This window comes from Erythranthe guttata, chromosome 10, assembly GCF_056151865.1.
Source record: "Erythranthe guttata isolate IM_541 chromosome 10, IM_541, whole genome shotgun sequence".
In the NCBI taxonomy this organism is placed as follows: domain Eukaryota; kingdom Viridiplantae; phylum Streptophyta; class Magnoliopsida; order Lamiales; family Phrymaceae; genus Erythranthe; species Erythranthe guttata.
Window position 1 is genome coordinate 5,948,275 of NC_142542.1, and position 16,424 is coordinate 5,964,698.

The 16,424-nt window shown below is 37.0% G+C and overlaps 3 protein-coding genes across 3 annotated transcripts; 2 read left to right on the forward strand and 1 right to left on the reverse strand.

Annotated features, from left to right (window-relative positions):
- Nucleotides 1-2,250: 2,250 nt before the first annotated feature.
- Nucleotides 2,251-4,408, reverse strand: LOC105968831 (nucleotide pyrophosphatase/phosphodiesterase 1). The gene has a single exon (XM_012993502.2). The coding sequence runs from the start codon at nucleotides 4,125-4,127 to the stop codon at nucleotides 2,631-2,633; it is 1,497 nt and encodes a 498-aa protein (XP_012848956.2). The 5' UTR covers nucleotides 4,128-4,408; the 3' UTR covers nucleotides 2,251-2,630.
- A 1,556-nt stretch (nucleotides 4,409-5,964) lies between these two features.
- EER5 (proteasome family protein) lies at nucleotides 5,965-9,093 on the forward strand. Its single transcript, XM_012993504.2, has 9 exons — nucleotides 5,965-6,210; nucleotides 6,641-6,777; nucleotides 6,860-6,953; nucleotides 7,056-7,420; nucleotides 7,686-7,773; nucleotides 8,038-8,114; nucleotides 8,208-8,282; nucleotides 8,368-8,473; nucleotides 8,700-9,093. The coding sequence occupies exons 1-9, from the start codon at nucleotides 6,040-6,042 to the stop codon at nucleotides 8,829-8,831; spliced, it is 1,245 nt and encodes a 414-aa protein (XP_012848958.1). The 5' UTR covers nucleotides 5,965-6,039; the 3' UTR covers nucleotides 8,832-9,093.
- Nucleotides 9,094-11,691: 2,598 nt separating this feature from the next.
- Nucleotides 11,692-16,329, forward strand: LOC105968992 (potassium channel AKT1). The gene is made up of 11 exons (XM_012993707.2): nucleotides 11,692-12,195; nucleotides 12,529-12,894; nucleotides 12,994-13,051; nucleotides 13,153-13,470; nucleotides 13,558-13,803; nucleotides 13,893-13,991; nucleotides 14,334-14,366; nucleotides 14,467-14,652; nucleotides 14,738-14,932; nucleotides 15,024-15,099; nucleotides 15,179-16,329. The coding sequence occupies exons 1-11, from the start codon at nucleotides 11,984-11,986 to the stop codon at nucleotides 16,090-16,092; spliced, it is 2,703 nt and encodes a 900-aa protein (XP_012849161.2). The 5' UTR covers nucleotides 11,692-11,983; the 3' UTR covers nucleotides 16,093-16,329.
- Nucleotides 16,330-16,424: the final 95 nt, after the last annotated feature.

Sequence of the window (16,424 nt, forward strand, 5' to 3'; positions counted from 1 at the left end):
TGCTCTTGTTCATTGATGATTTCCCCCACTGCATTCGGTAGATGCCCTTGGTCACCTCTCCCACGATTTATCTCTTCTTCCATCGTTGCCGGAGTGTTTTGGGCTAACCGTTGATTTCTCCTGGCTTGCCTAAACGTTCGCTCAATTTCGGGATCAAGAGGTAGCAGGCTCGTGTCGTGTCCTCTTCGCATAAAAAGTACCTAAAAAAAAAAAAAAATAATTAAATAAAATAAAAAAAAATTTGGCTGAAGTAAGAAAAATTGTTCAAATTTAATATTAGGATAAATAAATAATTTAGCCGTAGTCCCCGGCAACGGCGCCAAAAACTTGTTGGGTGCTAAATACCAACACGCAAGTGTACGTATCGCAAACAAGTAGTAAAGTAGACTCGTGAGAGTCGGATGTCGATCCCACAGGGAATACGCAAATTATTTAATCCTAAGTACCAAATCCTAACAATTGTGATTTTTATCCAGCCTACGCAGGGTTGTCAAATTAATTAACTAAATAAATTAAACTAATTGAGAAAGCAAGTAATCACGAGAAAATATCAATAATAAACGGATCTAGGATTTTATCTTCCCCCTATGCGATAATTCTTCACCCGATTAATCTCCTATCATGCAAGTTACGATTCCCGATTATTAACCCAAGACACGAAATTATTCATAACCAGCTGTCGATGCGCTATAAACCTATTATTCATAAAAGATTGACTATATGTCTATGCAAACCTAGTATAAATAAAGCATTAAATAGCAAGTCTCGCAAACGGCTACCTAAGGTATTATCTGTATGTCTACGATAATACATGCAATCAACACACGCATTCGGTGAAAAACTACTCGAAGGCTCTTCTATCCCTGTTCTAATTATTAAAACGATCTGTCAATCAATTCTAACAATAACAAATAGCAACATAAGTTAGCTACGCTCATGCACTAAATAAGATCAAGATAGACGAAATAATCGAAGAATTAAACTTGCATAAAAGTAGAAAAATAGGTTCGAATTACCACATAGGGTTCCAATAAAATCCTAGAATAAAAACTTAGCTACTCATGTTCGTAACGAAAAACATAATAAAAATACGAAAGTTCATAAAAATCAGAAAAGAAAAGGAAAAAGGAAAACTAGGATGAAGAGTCGTCAAGTCTTCGTCTTCGTTCTCTTGCTCCTTGATTGCGTGTAGAAAAGATAAAAAACTAAGAACTAATAATAACGATAAAAGGTAAAAGATTTATCTAATTGTGTGCTCTTGGCCTTTAAATAGGGTGCAAAAATATAATAGGGCGGGTTTCCTTGTGTAATTAAAATTTCTTCACTGCGCCTTCACGTCCACCCGGACGGCCGTGTGAGATTGAGAACTAAAATCCGCACGGCCGTGCGGTCTTTTAATTCTCCAGAATTCTGCTTTTTTCACTTTTGGCCCACTTTTTCTCCGAAATTGCAGTTTTCACCCCAAAAGTTGTCAATTCTCCAATTTGCACCTAAAATATAAATAATAGTCATTTTAAGCACCAATTATCATTAAAACACACCAAAAGCTCCAATTAAAAGGTACAATTAAGTGTATAAATATACACTTAACAGTCAACACAAGGAACAGTAGGTGAGATTGGTACGCGCGGCGCGGTAGTGTTAATCGAACGGATCAGATCGAAACTAACATTTTATAAGTGCACATGGCATGCAATTGCAGAAAATTAGAAGACAAGATCTTATTGAGAATCAATCGTATGATTAATTTAAGATTTCTTGAATTTTTTATACATGCATGTGTTTGGCAAGGCAGGAATATGTTTTTTCAATCTTTAAGATTAAGTAGGTTTTTTTTTTTTTTTTACTTGCATTTTTTTATACATACATGTGATCGACAAGGCAGGAACATGGATTTTTTTCATTGAATAATCCCGGAATTTTTAGACGCTACATTGGGTGGATTTAAACTGTAAATCTACACATACGGCGAATCACCTGTGTACATAACACGATTTTCGCTTCAACTGTCAGTGGCCAATTTAAATGACGATTGTGCTGATTTAATAGACTCCAAATTCAAAAAAAACTCACCGTTTTGAAGCTTACCCACTCTGTTCAATATTAATCAGCTTCCGAAATAAATAAAACAACCAGAGCAATACCGATATAGACGAAGACGACAAGCAGCTAAAAGAAACATCAGTTAGTGCAGTACATTTATGTTTCAACTATATAATGCGAACTTGCGAAAAATAAATAACAATTTGATAAACCAAATTAAGATTGTATATTCGAATAAATTTCTCGAACACACGGCGCTCTAGTCTTACCCTTCAACCACATGCATTCATATGTAAAAGGGTAATACTTGAACAAGAAGATTACAATTACAGATTCAACTACTCATCGAGTGACGAAAAATTACCCCTTGTAAAAGGGTTACAAATACAGAGAGCATATTACACAACATATCGATACCTACTCGGTTTCGTCTAACAAACTTGATAAAAGCATGAGTTTAATAAATAGTTATACATCAATCTCGCCATGAACTCATTGCGATAATTCATCATTACGGAAAATCTCAACCGTCCAATTTCTCCAAGTAGTTCCACTTGATTGGAGATGATAAAGGAGTTTTTCAAGTTTCAACGGCTAGGCAAAAGAACACCCTGTGGAAACGAAGATGTCCCATTATTGACAGCTCCGTCAATTCCCAGAATCGAAGTAACCAAATTGTATATCTGAACATTCTCAAAAGACGGAATCTTTCTACCGACAGCAAATTCTGGTCCATGACCAATAAAAATAGTCCTCATCGAAAAAAACGCATTGTCGTAACCATGCGCACCTCCACATTCTTGAATCTTCGAATTCTTCTGCTCCACCTTAAACCCTTCTTCCACCAACCCAATAATCGGAGGGATTCTATAACTATCTGAATAGTGCAACCTACTCGGCAAGTCCTCCTTTAAATAAACCTTCAAATATTCGCCGTTATTCACTTTACCCGACTTCAAACCCTCGTTCATCTTATCCACAACATCAGCCAAAGAATAATTAGCCGGTGGGCGAATCGCGAGCAATGGAGTGTAAGACTGAACCCATTCCGTCGGAATATCGATCCAATTAACCAAATCATCTAAAAAGATCATCTTTTTATCACAAGTGCCAACCATGCCATGATCACCCACCATAATCATATGCACATCCTCGAAGATTCCTCTTTCTTCCAAACCGGTTATCAATCTTCCGATCAATCTATCTATATTAGCAACCGCTTCAGTAATCTGTTTATCGTCGGGCCCCACCTGGTGACCCTGGTGATCTGGATCCTCGAAATACAACGTCATGAATGAAGGGATTTCATCGCTCGGCAAATCGAAGTAGTTCAATACGGTATCGACCCTGTCATCGAACGGCACGGATTCATTGTAAAACATACAGTAATCTTTAGGGCAATCCCAAGAACCCTTGTGCACCTCAGAGCCAGGCCAGAAGTAAGTCGAAGCCTTCAAGCCGTGATTCGCTACGGTCTCCCAAAGCGGCTCGCCGAGCCACCACTTCGGCTCGTGGCTGCCCATGTTGAATTTGTCGCCGGTTACGGGATCGGAGAATTTGTTGTTGATAATGCCGTGGTAAGCTGGGTACAAGCCAGTGACAATGGAGTAGTGGTTGGGGAAAGTCAACGTTGGGAAAACGGGGATCAATCCGTGCTCGGCTTCCGTCCCGTTTTGGATCAGCCGGTCTATATTCGGAGTATCCGTTTTGAATTGGTACCCGAATCTGAACCCGTCGGAGGAGATCAGTAGAACAACTGGGTGTTTGAGCTTCGAGAGAGATCTCGAGACCGAATTGGTGGAAAGGGAGTTAGCCGGAGAGGAGGCGGCGGAGAAGAAGAGAAAGGCGAAGGCGACGGCGGCGGAGAGAGAGACGCAGGTGGAGGTGACGAGGCAGACGAAGAGAAGTGTGGTGGTTACTGGTTTGCGAGGGGGTTTGGAAGAGGGGTTGGAGGGTAAAAGGGCGGATTTGGAGGATGAATTCGATATCGGAAGCTCGTTTTCTGCTTCTTCTTCTTCTTTAGTTGAGATCGGCATTGGCTTTTGTTCGTTTCGGGTGAAGATGGGTGCTGAATTGGAAGCCATGTGCTCCGAGATTCTGGGGTTAGGTCAGAGGTTCAACGATGAAGATGGGTTTTTTTTCTGTAGAATTTGGGGGAATCTAGATTTTTGAAAGATGGTCGGAAAGTAGTGAACTGGAGGAAATGACAGCTGACGGTGGTTGGTTGGTGGAGTTGCTCTCCGCCAAGTGGGTAGGTAGATTCCACGGCGTGTATGGAAGTTCCTGCAGATTCAACATCCAATGAAAACTCTTATGTTATTAATATTGGATAAATTACCAAAAAACTCATCCACCAATTAATTATATATTGTCTTATACGTCCTTTACGATGTCTTATTTATCTAGGGGTAGGGGTGTTCACTCGGCCGGTAAATCGATCGAATCGAGCCGAACGAAAATTCGTACATGCCGATTACCGAACCCTTAATTCAGGTGGTATTTGGTTTCACTTTAGTTTATAAATATGCAATATTAGTATTTAAACTAAAAACAAAATCAAAAAAATCAAAATTTTAATATTTTTAATAAATTTTTGGTAATTCGGTTTTTTATCGAACCAAACGCTAAATGGTGTAAATTTGGCGTACCCCACAATTTATGTACAAACACGAGGTTTTTTTTAGGGATGGCAACGGGTTGGTTCTGGGTCGGGTTTGCCTAAACCCAAGACCCGACCCACGAAAAATATATAAACCCAAGACTCGCCCCAACCCGTTTTAGCTTAGACCCAGACTCGCCCCAACCCAGACCCTAACTAAACAGTTTTGACCCGCCAGATTCGCTAGACCCGTTAACATACAAAAAGTTTAATATTTTTTAACTTTCATAACATTTTGCTTGTATATTTTTACGAAATAATTTCAATACTAAAATAAAATATTTTAAAAAATCTCTACAAGTGATATAACATGAACAATACAATTACAATTAATTATATTTAGAGATTAAATTCTGAGCGAATCAGCCGATATTTAATATAAATCGGATTCCATTAATTTTTTGACACGTGGCATTCTTAAGTCTTAACTCTTAATAAATCAACGTTGATTATAATTAGGGTTAGAGGGGTTACGGGTTATGCTGGGGTTTTCTTTTTTTCTTTCCAATTATTAGAATTCTAATCATATTTTTATTTAAAATATCCACGTGTCATACTATGGCATCCGATTTTTCTATTAAAACAGGTCATCCGACCTAAATTTGCACACTTATATTTAATTTCGATAATAAGTAAAATCTAAAATGCAAGAAAATTAGCGGTGGTCGACAAGTGTTAAATATTAATGATGAGAAATGAGATTCGAAAAAGTAAACAGTGAAAATAGGTAAATGAGAATAGACAGAATGAAAATTGATAGTTTGATAAATGAAATCCGAAATTATATATATATATATATATATATATATATATATATACACGGGTCGGTTATGGGTCGGTTCCAATAAGACCCGTAACCCGACCAGACCCATCCGGTTCTAGAAACTTAAACCCATTACCCGACCCAAAACCATTTAGCTGACCCAGACCCGCCCCAAACGGGTCGGTTCCGGGTCCAAGACCCGCCAAACCCGTACCCATTGCCATCCCTAGTTTTTTTTACTCGTAATTTGACCTTACTCCATGGGTGGTCGTAATTTGCCGTATTATCCTTTATTTTAATGTGATTAATTATATATATATAAAAACTCCAAACATTTAAAAAAGATTGTTAAATCTAATAATAGTTCACAAAACAAGGCCTTACAAGACCTATGCATATTGATTGGGCTACGGCCCATTATTAGTGGACCAATCGGAGCCACCAAAAAAACCCAAACCCGTACCCGCTCCATATAACAACAAAGCACGAAACCTAAAACCGTAACGACGTCGTATTACCGAAGCACCGCCGAGTGAAATTGTTGCAGGGCTTTCTTTCTACATTGACAGTGAAAATGGCAGCATATGTAAGCATGGGAGAAGCTCACCGGCGAATCACCGAGTACCTAACACGATTCTCCGACGCCGTTTCGTATCAGGATGGCCAATCCCTCAGCCGTCTCCTCTCCGTCTCCTCCAACTCCCCCGCTCTCCTCTCCCTCGCCGACGCCCTCAACACCTACCAGGTCCAATTTCTCGTTTTATACTTTCAATTTTAGCGTACTCGTAAAATTTCTGCTTTGAATTTATTAAAGCTGCAACCACCTCGAAAATTCACGGCTTTGAAGTATAGTTAAGTTGTGCTTCTGCATAGTAATTAGGTTGGGTTGATGTGGTACTGAAGTTTGATTCTCTGGTGAATCCGCACATCTGCAAGTAGCTCAAAGTGTGGTTGGAGAGAATCTGATTTCTGGCAGTAAACTATGTTGAAATGCTAATTTTGGTATATAATTCATAATTGTGAATTGGCATTTTAAGGCAGATTTCTGTTTTTAATTTTGCTTCAATCATTTGTTGAAATGTACGTATATATTACAACGTGCCTAAAGTAATTCCTTGGGAAAGTATGGCTTCTCAAATCGTCTAGGTAATTGACGTTGCTATTTAAATCTGCAGGATGCTAACAGAATTATTAGGCAATCTGAGAAATATTCGCAGTATACAGACATTCTAGTTCCTATATTCCGTGCCTTGCAGAGTTATCGGCTGAGAAATCTGGTTGAGGCTTACGTGGCATTTGAAAAAGTATCCAAGTATGTTTGTTTTCAACAAAAAGTTGTTTTATGCTTCGGCTTTCTGCGTGCTAGTGTAATTCCTAATGATGGAGAACTGTAGTGCTTTTATTCAGGAATTTCGAAATTGGGAATCAGCATGGGCGTTGGAAGCACTGTATGTGATCGCATATGAAGTTAGGATTCTTGCAGAGAGGGTAAGATGTACATTAGTTTCTCTCGTTTTCCTTGTGGAATACGCACATACATTAAAGAGGAGACTCACAAAAGCTAACTAATTTATGCTGTTGCATTTGAAGGCTGATATAGAGTTGGCTTCAATAGGGAAAACCCCGGAAAAATTGAAAGGTGCTGGTTCTTTCCTCATGAAAGTTTTTGGTGTTCTTGCTGGGAAAGGAGCAAAACGCGTCGGTGCTTTATACGTGACATGCCAACTATTTAAAATTTATTTCAAGCTGGGGACTGTGCACTTATGTCGCAGTGTGATAAGGAGTATCGAAACCGCTAAATTTTTTGACTTTGAGGAGTTCCCGGACAGGGATAAGGTCACATACATGTATTACACTGGTCGTCTCGAGGTGTACAATGAAAACTTTCCAGCTGCCGACCACAAATTATCATATGCGTTGGCGCATTGCAATGCAAGTAAAGAAGCAAATATAAGGTCCCCACACGGTGCCTATATATTCTCATTTCATTGTTATTCATAAAACTGAAGCAAATTTGCAAAATACCGAAGCATAAAGCACTTCCTACATGTGTTAGCTAGGTTTTTTAGTTCATAATGACAACGTTCTTCGGTTTTTTAAAGTATTCATTGTAAATTCTTTGTTCTTTAGCTTGCCCTTTTCTTTCAATAGTTTTCATTTTTTAGGTAGATGACGGGTCTTTCTTTACTGCTTACTTATCCTCTATTCTTTTTCCAATAGGATGATACTAAAATATCTGATACCTGTGAAGCTCTCCATCGGCATCCTACCTAGAACAACGCTTCTTGAGAAGTTTAACTTAACTGAGGTATGTATGATCTCTATGCTGACCATTAATACGTCCCCTAAGTATTGTATTTTATCATACATTTAGGAAAACATTTTACTACTAAAATCATCATTAAATCATTTTTCAAGTTATCCTCCTTTCTATTTGGTTTACTTGTTCAATGTTCGGTCTTTGTTATTTTATCATACATGCACAAGTGGATGTGAAATAAATAATAACACACAGAAACACATATATATACATGATATGTAAGATGTCCGTCCTTTTATCTATTTTTTGCAGTATAGTGATGTTGTGCTTGCTCTTCGAAGAGGTGATCTTCGACTTTTAAGACATGCCCTTCAAGAACACGAGGACAGGTACCAGTATTTTCTTCCCTCCTTTTTTATCCGGCACAAGGTTTTGTTAGATACTAATCCACAAAATAATTTATCCCACCGCATCACTGTCAGGTTCTTAAGGTCTGGTGTATACCTTGTTCTGGAGAAGTTAGAGCTCCAAGTTTACCAACGATTAGTTAAGAAAATGTTAGTAGCACCGTTAACTGGGCCTTTTCTTTACGGTAGTTACGCCAAGTGCTTGGATTAAGTTCTCTATTTGCATTTGTCACAGCTATATCATTCAAAAGCAGAAGGATCCAAATAAAGCGCACCAGATTAAGTTAGACGTTATTGTTAAAGCACTGAAATGGCTTGAGATGGACATGGATGTCGATGAGGTAATGTTTTCTTCGTATTTCTTCCTTTTCGGTACATTTACTAAACAGTCTAAACTTACTCAAGTTGCGCCACTTTTTTCAAGAAGCAAATAAAATCTAACAAAAAAGGCGTCAATAAGTACAATGGTTTTAAACTGAATGCTTAATAATTCGACGCTACAATGTAAGCAAAAAATCATGGATCGTAGTATGCTTATACAATTGTATTATGTTTTGTTCTGTACAGGTGGAATGCATAATGGCCATTCTTATATACAAGAACCTCGTTAAAGGTTATTTTGCCCACAAGAGCAAAGTGGCGGTTTTAAGCAAACAAGACCCTTTCCCTAAATTAAACGGCAAACCGGTCAACTCATAGGGTATTACTCTCTCTCTCACATTCAGAAACTCTGTTGTACACTTGTACTAACATTTTTCTTTCTTAGACAGCTCAATGTAAATCAATGGTGTTGTAAGAACAAACTATAGAAAGGTCAATTGTGGTTTATTGCATTGTTCTTGTCCCCTATTTTGAACTTTCCGACGTTCAAAAGTTTATACTTTTCATATGTTGTGATAATAAATAATTATCCTCGTCTGAATTATTTGATACTTATATCTCCAATACGTTTGAAGCTTTACACGTGTTGTTCTTTCTCTTTTCTTTTTTTTACGGGTGGCGGTAGGGGTGTGAACGAGCCGAGCTCGCCTCTTTTGGCTGGCTCGAGCTCGAGCTCGAGTTTATTTTGTCGAGCTCGAGCTCGAGCTCGTGTCAATTTTGTCGAGCTCGAGCCCATTGTCTTTTTTTTTTTTTTTTTTTTTTTTATAATTTTTTTTAATTATTAAAAATTATTTAAAAAAATAAAAAATAAAAACTAAATTGTAATTATATATATTTTTAATATTTGTATTTATTTCTATAATATTTTATATTATTATACATTATTTAAATAAAAATAACATATAAAAAATAAAAAATAATAATAAATCCGGCTCGCGAGCTCATGAACAACTGAAAACCGGCTCGAGCTCAGCTTGTCAGAAAGCTCGAGCTCGAAAATCTCGAGTCCGAGTTCGAGTTTTTTATGAGCCGGCTCGTCGAGCTCACGGGTCGGCTCGGCTCGTTTACATCCCAAGGTGGCGGTGGCTTCGACTTTACACAAAGTTGAAATTTTATTTTTATATATATCATTGTGATATTTCCCAGAAGAACCAATGAAGAGTTAGTGGTAACAATTACTGCTGGTAGTGTGGTGTGCCATAAATTGAGGCAATTTTGAAGTGTGGGATTGAAACTTACCGGCTGCGGTGTTATTTAATTCTAGGTGGGCCCCGGCCCCGTCCATAGAATTATTATCTCATATCAGACATGCCGTTTTCCCGTATCTGCCGCTTCCGTGTCCGTGCTACTAGCTACTAACAATTCATTTAATATATTTTTATAAACTATTTTAATTTTATTTTTCATTGTATGATATTTAACTACTCAAGTAAACAATTTGACAAGATTTGTCGGTCATTATAAAATTTACTTTAGAGTTAAGTTCGACTCGTAAACTCCAAAACATGCCTACGTAATAGTAATAGAAAGAACTTCAAATCAAACTACCAGATACTTGATTCGATTGGAGATCGTTCATTAAAAGCTCTTTTGAGCTCAAGTTTGTTAACCTAATGAACCGAGTTCGATTGCATATTTTCGTTCGATAAATCGGACTGTACTCTTGACTTGCCATTGAGCGATACCCTCAATTATTTCCATTTCCTTTTTTAATTTAATATTTTTTATTTTTGTATATATTTCAATATTACAACTTGGTAGAGGAAAATGCCAAGAAATCAGCAAGAAATCCAAAAATTAAATGATGTGAGAGAACACTTACATAAATTGTTGCAATATGACATCCTCGTATGCCACTCCCACCTCTAACTTTTATATACTACATAGATTTCTGTCAATCCACCTCTCTTTCTTCTTTTTTTTTTTTTCTTTTTTTTTTTCTTTTTTATTTAATTTAATTTTATTATTTTTTAGGATGAAAGGTGGCAACCCAGCTTTGAATATATATTATATAAATAAGTACTCCATTTATTATTAAATAGGTAAGAAAGAAATGGCACGTGTAAGACATATATAGATACTGATATGTGTATTAATTATTATTATTATGTATAGATGAATAATTTAAGAAAAAATATATTTTCACTTAATTAATATACTAATTTATTATGGTGTAACATGAATGATTGTCTAACACACTTGATTCTGGTTCAAAAACCTTATAACTTATAAGTTATAAGATAAGAAGATACTTAAGTCAGAATATGATTTTATTACCTTTTTGGAATTTAAAAATTAATACCCAATCGCAAATATTTAAGAAAGTGTAGATTTGGCAAAACATGTTCTGTCTCATAATGCACCTTCGAGCGATTTTGTAGAATCTACATCTGATAAAATACAATATTTATATGCATATGTGCTTAACGGATAACTATTGATGTAGATCAACGATTTAAAACCAAGTATTTTTATCGACATGAAAATTTGCTCCAAAATGGTGAGTCTGTAGCATTGAGATTAACGATTAATTTTTTGTAATAAAAGAATGATTTAGAATATAATAAGAAAAATCAAACAACGTGCCAATTTGTGATTGAGTCAACATTAAATATCAATAGCACATCAATTATGAATTAAAAAGCAGTTCAAAGTTCAAACCAAAATTTGCATCCAAGTCCTTTTGACTTTCCAAAGCAACAAGCATGGTGGCATAATTATATAGATTTTTTGCTTTTGCTTTTTCCACATTGTCAAAATATTTATTAATTACAGTTAAACCTTTACAGTTAAACCTTTATTTATTTAACATGTATTCACCGAGTCGAGACCGAGAGAAACCATTATTTAATCGAGATTATTTATTTAGCGAGGTTCTACTCTATAGTAAAACTTTTTTTCTATAACAAATTATGTTTATAATATCAACATTATTATATACTTCATATTATAAAAAAAAAAAAAAAAAAAGTTCCACCCGTTTCTGTCTCAAATTTTTTTATTTCCGTTCTTGAAAATCCGATTTTTAATTTTTGTGAACCGTTCGATTTTACAACACGTAGGTACACGGACACAATATAAATTTGACCTTTGTTGACCAAAAGATTTACAAGAAATTCATAATGCAAATCTTCTTCCCTTATCAAAATTAATTAATAATATATCTTGAAAGAAAAAAAAAAGAAGAAAAAGAAAAAGAAAAAGAAAAACCCTGATTTCTGTCGCTGGTTTCCGGTGTCAACGTATATAGAGACTTTCTTGAAAGTGAAGTCTGTAGGGACACCCACCGATACTTTTTGGCACAAATATATACATACATACATACATATATATAATATAGATATACAAATATTAATTGCCACCTCTATATAAATATTGCAGAAAAATATTCGACAGAAATTAGAACTAGAGAGCACAAGGTAAATAAATTACCTCGTGTTGCTTTTTCCAGAAAAAAAAAAATAAAAAAAATGGAGGATGTATACGGAGGAGGAGGAGGAGGGCGGCGGATGTTCGGCGCCTCCATGTGCGGCGGCGCACAGACGGAGGAGATTGAACAGTTCTCCAGAGAAGGCAGCCATTACAGCCTGTCAACTGGGATTCTCCCTTCTCTTGGAGCAAGAAGCAATCGTAGAATCAAGCTTCGTTCTTTCATCATCTCCCCTTATGATCGCCAATATAGGTTTTCTTTTTTTTTTTTCAAGAACCCTTTTTTTTATTCAATTTAATTTTAATTTTTTATTTTATTTTATTTGCCTTTTATGGACTTCACCTACCTAGTTCACAAAATCTTGATGGTGGGACATGTTTTTTTTTTTTTTTATTTATTTATTTATTTACTAATGTTGTCAATGTAATGTTCTTACATTCAATTCAATTTTCCAAGACTTTCTTGAAAAAAGCATGGACCATCAACTTGTATATATGAACACACATTTATTTAATTTCTCTAGATAACTATATATTGCAATTAATAAATTATATTTAATTTGTTGTATTGAATTAATTTTGACAGAGCATGGGAGGCATTTCTAGTCATCCTAGTGATCTACACCGCTTGGGCTTCGCCTTTCGAATTCGGGTTTCTCGATAAACCGAGAGGGCCGTTGTCGATAATGGACAACATTGTCAACGGGTTTTTCGCGGTTGATATAATCCTAACATTCTTCGTAGCTTTCTTGGATCGGAGTACGTATCTTCTAGTCGACAATCCAAAGAAAATCGCTTGGAAATACACTACTTCTTGGTTAGCATTCGATGTTATTTCTACAATCCCTTCGGAACTAGCTCAAAAAATCTCCCCTAAACCGTTACGGACTTACGGTTTATTCAACATGCTTCGTCTTTGGCGGCTTAGACGAGTCGGTGCCTTATTCGCTCGGTAAAAAAAATAAAAATTCATTCTTTTTCAATATTGCTTTGTTTGTTTTATTTTTTTGTTATAATCGGTTATTTATGTCGTCTTGGAAAAAAAAAACAGATTGGAGAAGGATAGAAGCTTCAACTACTTTTGGGTTCGGTGTGCGAAGCTTATATGCGTAAGTCCTTTATAAATTCGTTATGTAAATAAAATGCAGCTTAGAGAAATACGAATTTGAATTCGAATTCGAATTCTTGATTTTTTGTTTTGTGTGTGCAGGTTACTCTTTTTGCAGTACATTGTGCAGGTTGCTTTTATTACCTACTTGCAGCACATTATCGAAATCCACAAAACACGTGGATCGGAGCATCCATGCACGATTTCCTTCAGCAGAGCTTGTGGGTCCGCTATGTTACTTCGATTTACTGGTCCATCACTACACTAACCACCGTCGGCTATGGAGATTTGCATGCAGAAAATACGAGAGAAATGATATTCGATATTTTCTACATGCTCTTCAATTTAGGACTCACCGCATATTTGATCGGAAACATGACTAATTTAGTGGTCCACGGGACTAGCAAGACCCGGCAATTCGTAAGTTATTTATTTATGTATTTATTTTGAAAAAAAAAAGTTAGCAACTATCTCATTATCGATTTAATTTCATCTTAAATTGTATAGAGGGATACAATTCAAGCGGCATCGAGTTTTGCACAGAGGAATCAATTGCCAGCTCGCCTTCAAGATCAAATGCTTTCGCATTTATGCCTGAAGTTTCGAACTGATTCGGAGGGGCTTCAACAGCAAGAAACACTCGATTCACTTCCGAAAGCAATTCGATCGAGTATTTCCCATTTCCTTTTCTACTCTTTAGTCGATAAGGTCTACTTGTTTCGTGGGGTGTCCAACGATTTACTTTTCCAGCTGGTAAATTGTTAATTCTCCCTAACTATTTTTCTTTTTTTATTCTATGAATTTTCGACTTTTTTGTCATAATCGTGTGTTGTACTATAAAGGTTTCGGAAATGAGAGCCGAGTATTTCCCTCCCAAAGAAGATGTGATCTTGCAGAACGAAGCACCGACCGACTTTTATATTCTTGCTACCGGGGCAGTGGTATGTGCATTCACCGTTTCTTGGACTACTATATTTTCGGTTTATTGCATTTAGCTCCCTTGTGTTTACTCTAATTGTAATAGAACTCCCCTTGTTGTAAATATTAGCAAAATCCCCCCTACGCTGCAACCATATTAGCAAACTACCCCTTAAAAACACGTCATTTAGGGGGTTGTGTGCTAGAAAAATGCATCATACGGGTTTTTTCGCTAATATTTATAACACGAAGGGTTTTTTAGCAATTCGGTGTAACACTAGGGGTACTAAATGCAATTAACTCAATATATTTTTCCGCGCACATTATATATTCCCATCTCATGATGTATAGTGGTATTTTTGTAGGAACTATTGGTTATGAAAAATGGGGTTGAACAGGCAAGTCTCGATTTTTAAATCCAAAATTTCGTTAAAAAAAAAAAGAAGAGTTTTTTTCGATAAAAAAAACTAACCAAAAAACACTTGTAAATAATTGCAGGTTGTTGGAGAGGCGAAAACCGGTGACCTTTGTGGTGAAATTGGTGTGCTTTGCTATAGGCCTCAATTATTCACAGTTCGTACAAAACGATTAAGCCAGCTATTACGGCTTAATCGTACCACATTCTTAAACATCGTTCAAGCTAATGTTGGAGATGGGACAATTATCATGAATAATCTTCTACAGGTATATATTTTATATATAATTGAAAATGAAATATAAATAGTGGTATTTTGAACTTATTGCATTGAATAATTTTCTTGATGTTCAGCATTTGAAAGAAACGAAGGATCCGATAATGGAGGGAGTACTTATGGAAACTGAAACGATGCTTGCTCGAGGAAGAATGGACTTACCTCTCACTCTATGTTTTGCTGCACTTAGAGGAGACGACTTACTTTTGCATCATTTGTTAAAGAGAGGCTTGGATGCTAACGAATCCGATAATATCGGAAAAACGGCTTTGGTATATAATATCTTCGTTTATTTAAATAGGCGGGCCTCTATACTAATTTCCTTTTTTTTTTCTAATTTCTTTATTTTATTTTTTCTTGCAGCATATTGCAGCATCACAAGGAAACGAGAACTGCGTGCTTCTTTTGCTCGATGCTGGAGCCGATCCAAATAGCAGAGGTAGTTAATTAGTTGTTCGATATTTACATTTTTTAACTTCTAAATAATTATTTTTTTAAAATTTTTTTTTGTCGTGCAGATTCGGAAGGAAGTGTGCCGTTATGGGAGGCGATGCTCGGTGGACATAAATCAGTTATCAAGCTACTGTCAGATAACGGCGCTAAAATAACCGGCGGTGACGTAGGCCTATTTTCGTGCACAGCAGCCGAACAAAACAACTTGGACTTGCTCAAGGAAATCGTTCGCCACGGTGGCAATGTGGGCCAGCCCAAAAACAACGGGTCCACCAGCGCTCTCCACATTGCAGTTTCGGAAGGCAACTTTGAGATAGTCAAGTATCTCCTTGACCAGGGCGCCGATATTGAAGCGCCCGACGATAATGGGTGGGGCTCGCGCGAACTGGCGGAGCAGCAAGGCCACGACGAGATCAAGAACCTCTTCGAATCGTACGACTATAAAGCCCCCACCAAGATCGATCGTAATCCTACGGTCACGGTTCTTCCGGAGGAGAGCCGTGGGGTCCGCTTCTTGGGGAGGTTCAAGAGCGAGCCGACGATTGTGCCGTTCAATCCCGACGGTTCGTTTGTGGGGTCCGACGGGTCGTGGAGCAGGACCCGCCCGAGAAGGAAGGTTAAAAATAGTTTCCATAATTCTCTATTCGGGATTATGTCGGCGGCGCAGAATGGTGGGGAAGGAAATTTGATTTCGCCGGTGGATAAAACGAGGGCAACGAGTGTGGGACCCGAGAGGGTTTATGCTGCCCGGCTGACCGTGAGCTGCCCGGAGAAGGGGGATATTGCGGGGAAGCTTGTGCTGCTGCCACGTGGATTTGAGGAGCTGTTGGAAATATGTGTGAAGAAATATGGTTTCTTGCCTGAGAAAGTTTTGAGCAGAGACGGAGCTGAAATCGACTGTATAGAATTGTTGAGAGACGGAGATCATATAGTTTTCACCGGTGATCGGAAAATCGAGGAACCTATTGATCAGCAGTGATTACGAAGTAGTCACTTTGTTTCATTTTCTTGATATATTTTTTCCGAATCTTCGATTAATTTTTTTTTAGATTTTCGACTGATATTTCTGAAGACTGGCAATGCATATTTGATTGCCGGTTTTTAGGTATGGAATCTAACTCAGGTACATTGCCCAAAAGAAGATGGGAATTTATAGTGTACATAGATTAGGTAAACAAGAATTTGATGAATGAAGAAGAAATCTTCCATCAACAAACTCATCTGTTGTACTATTTTCCCTCATTTTTCAATGTATTATCTCCAGACTAGGAGTGGAAACCGGATCGAAATAGGGGATTTCGGAAAAGGCAG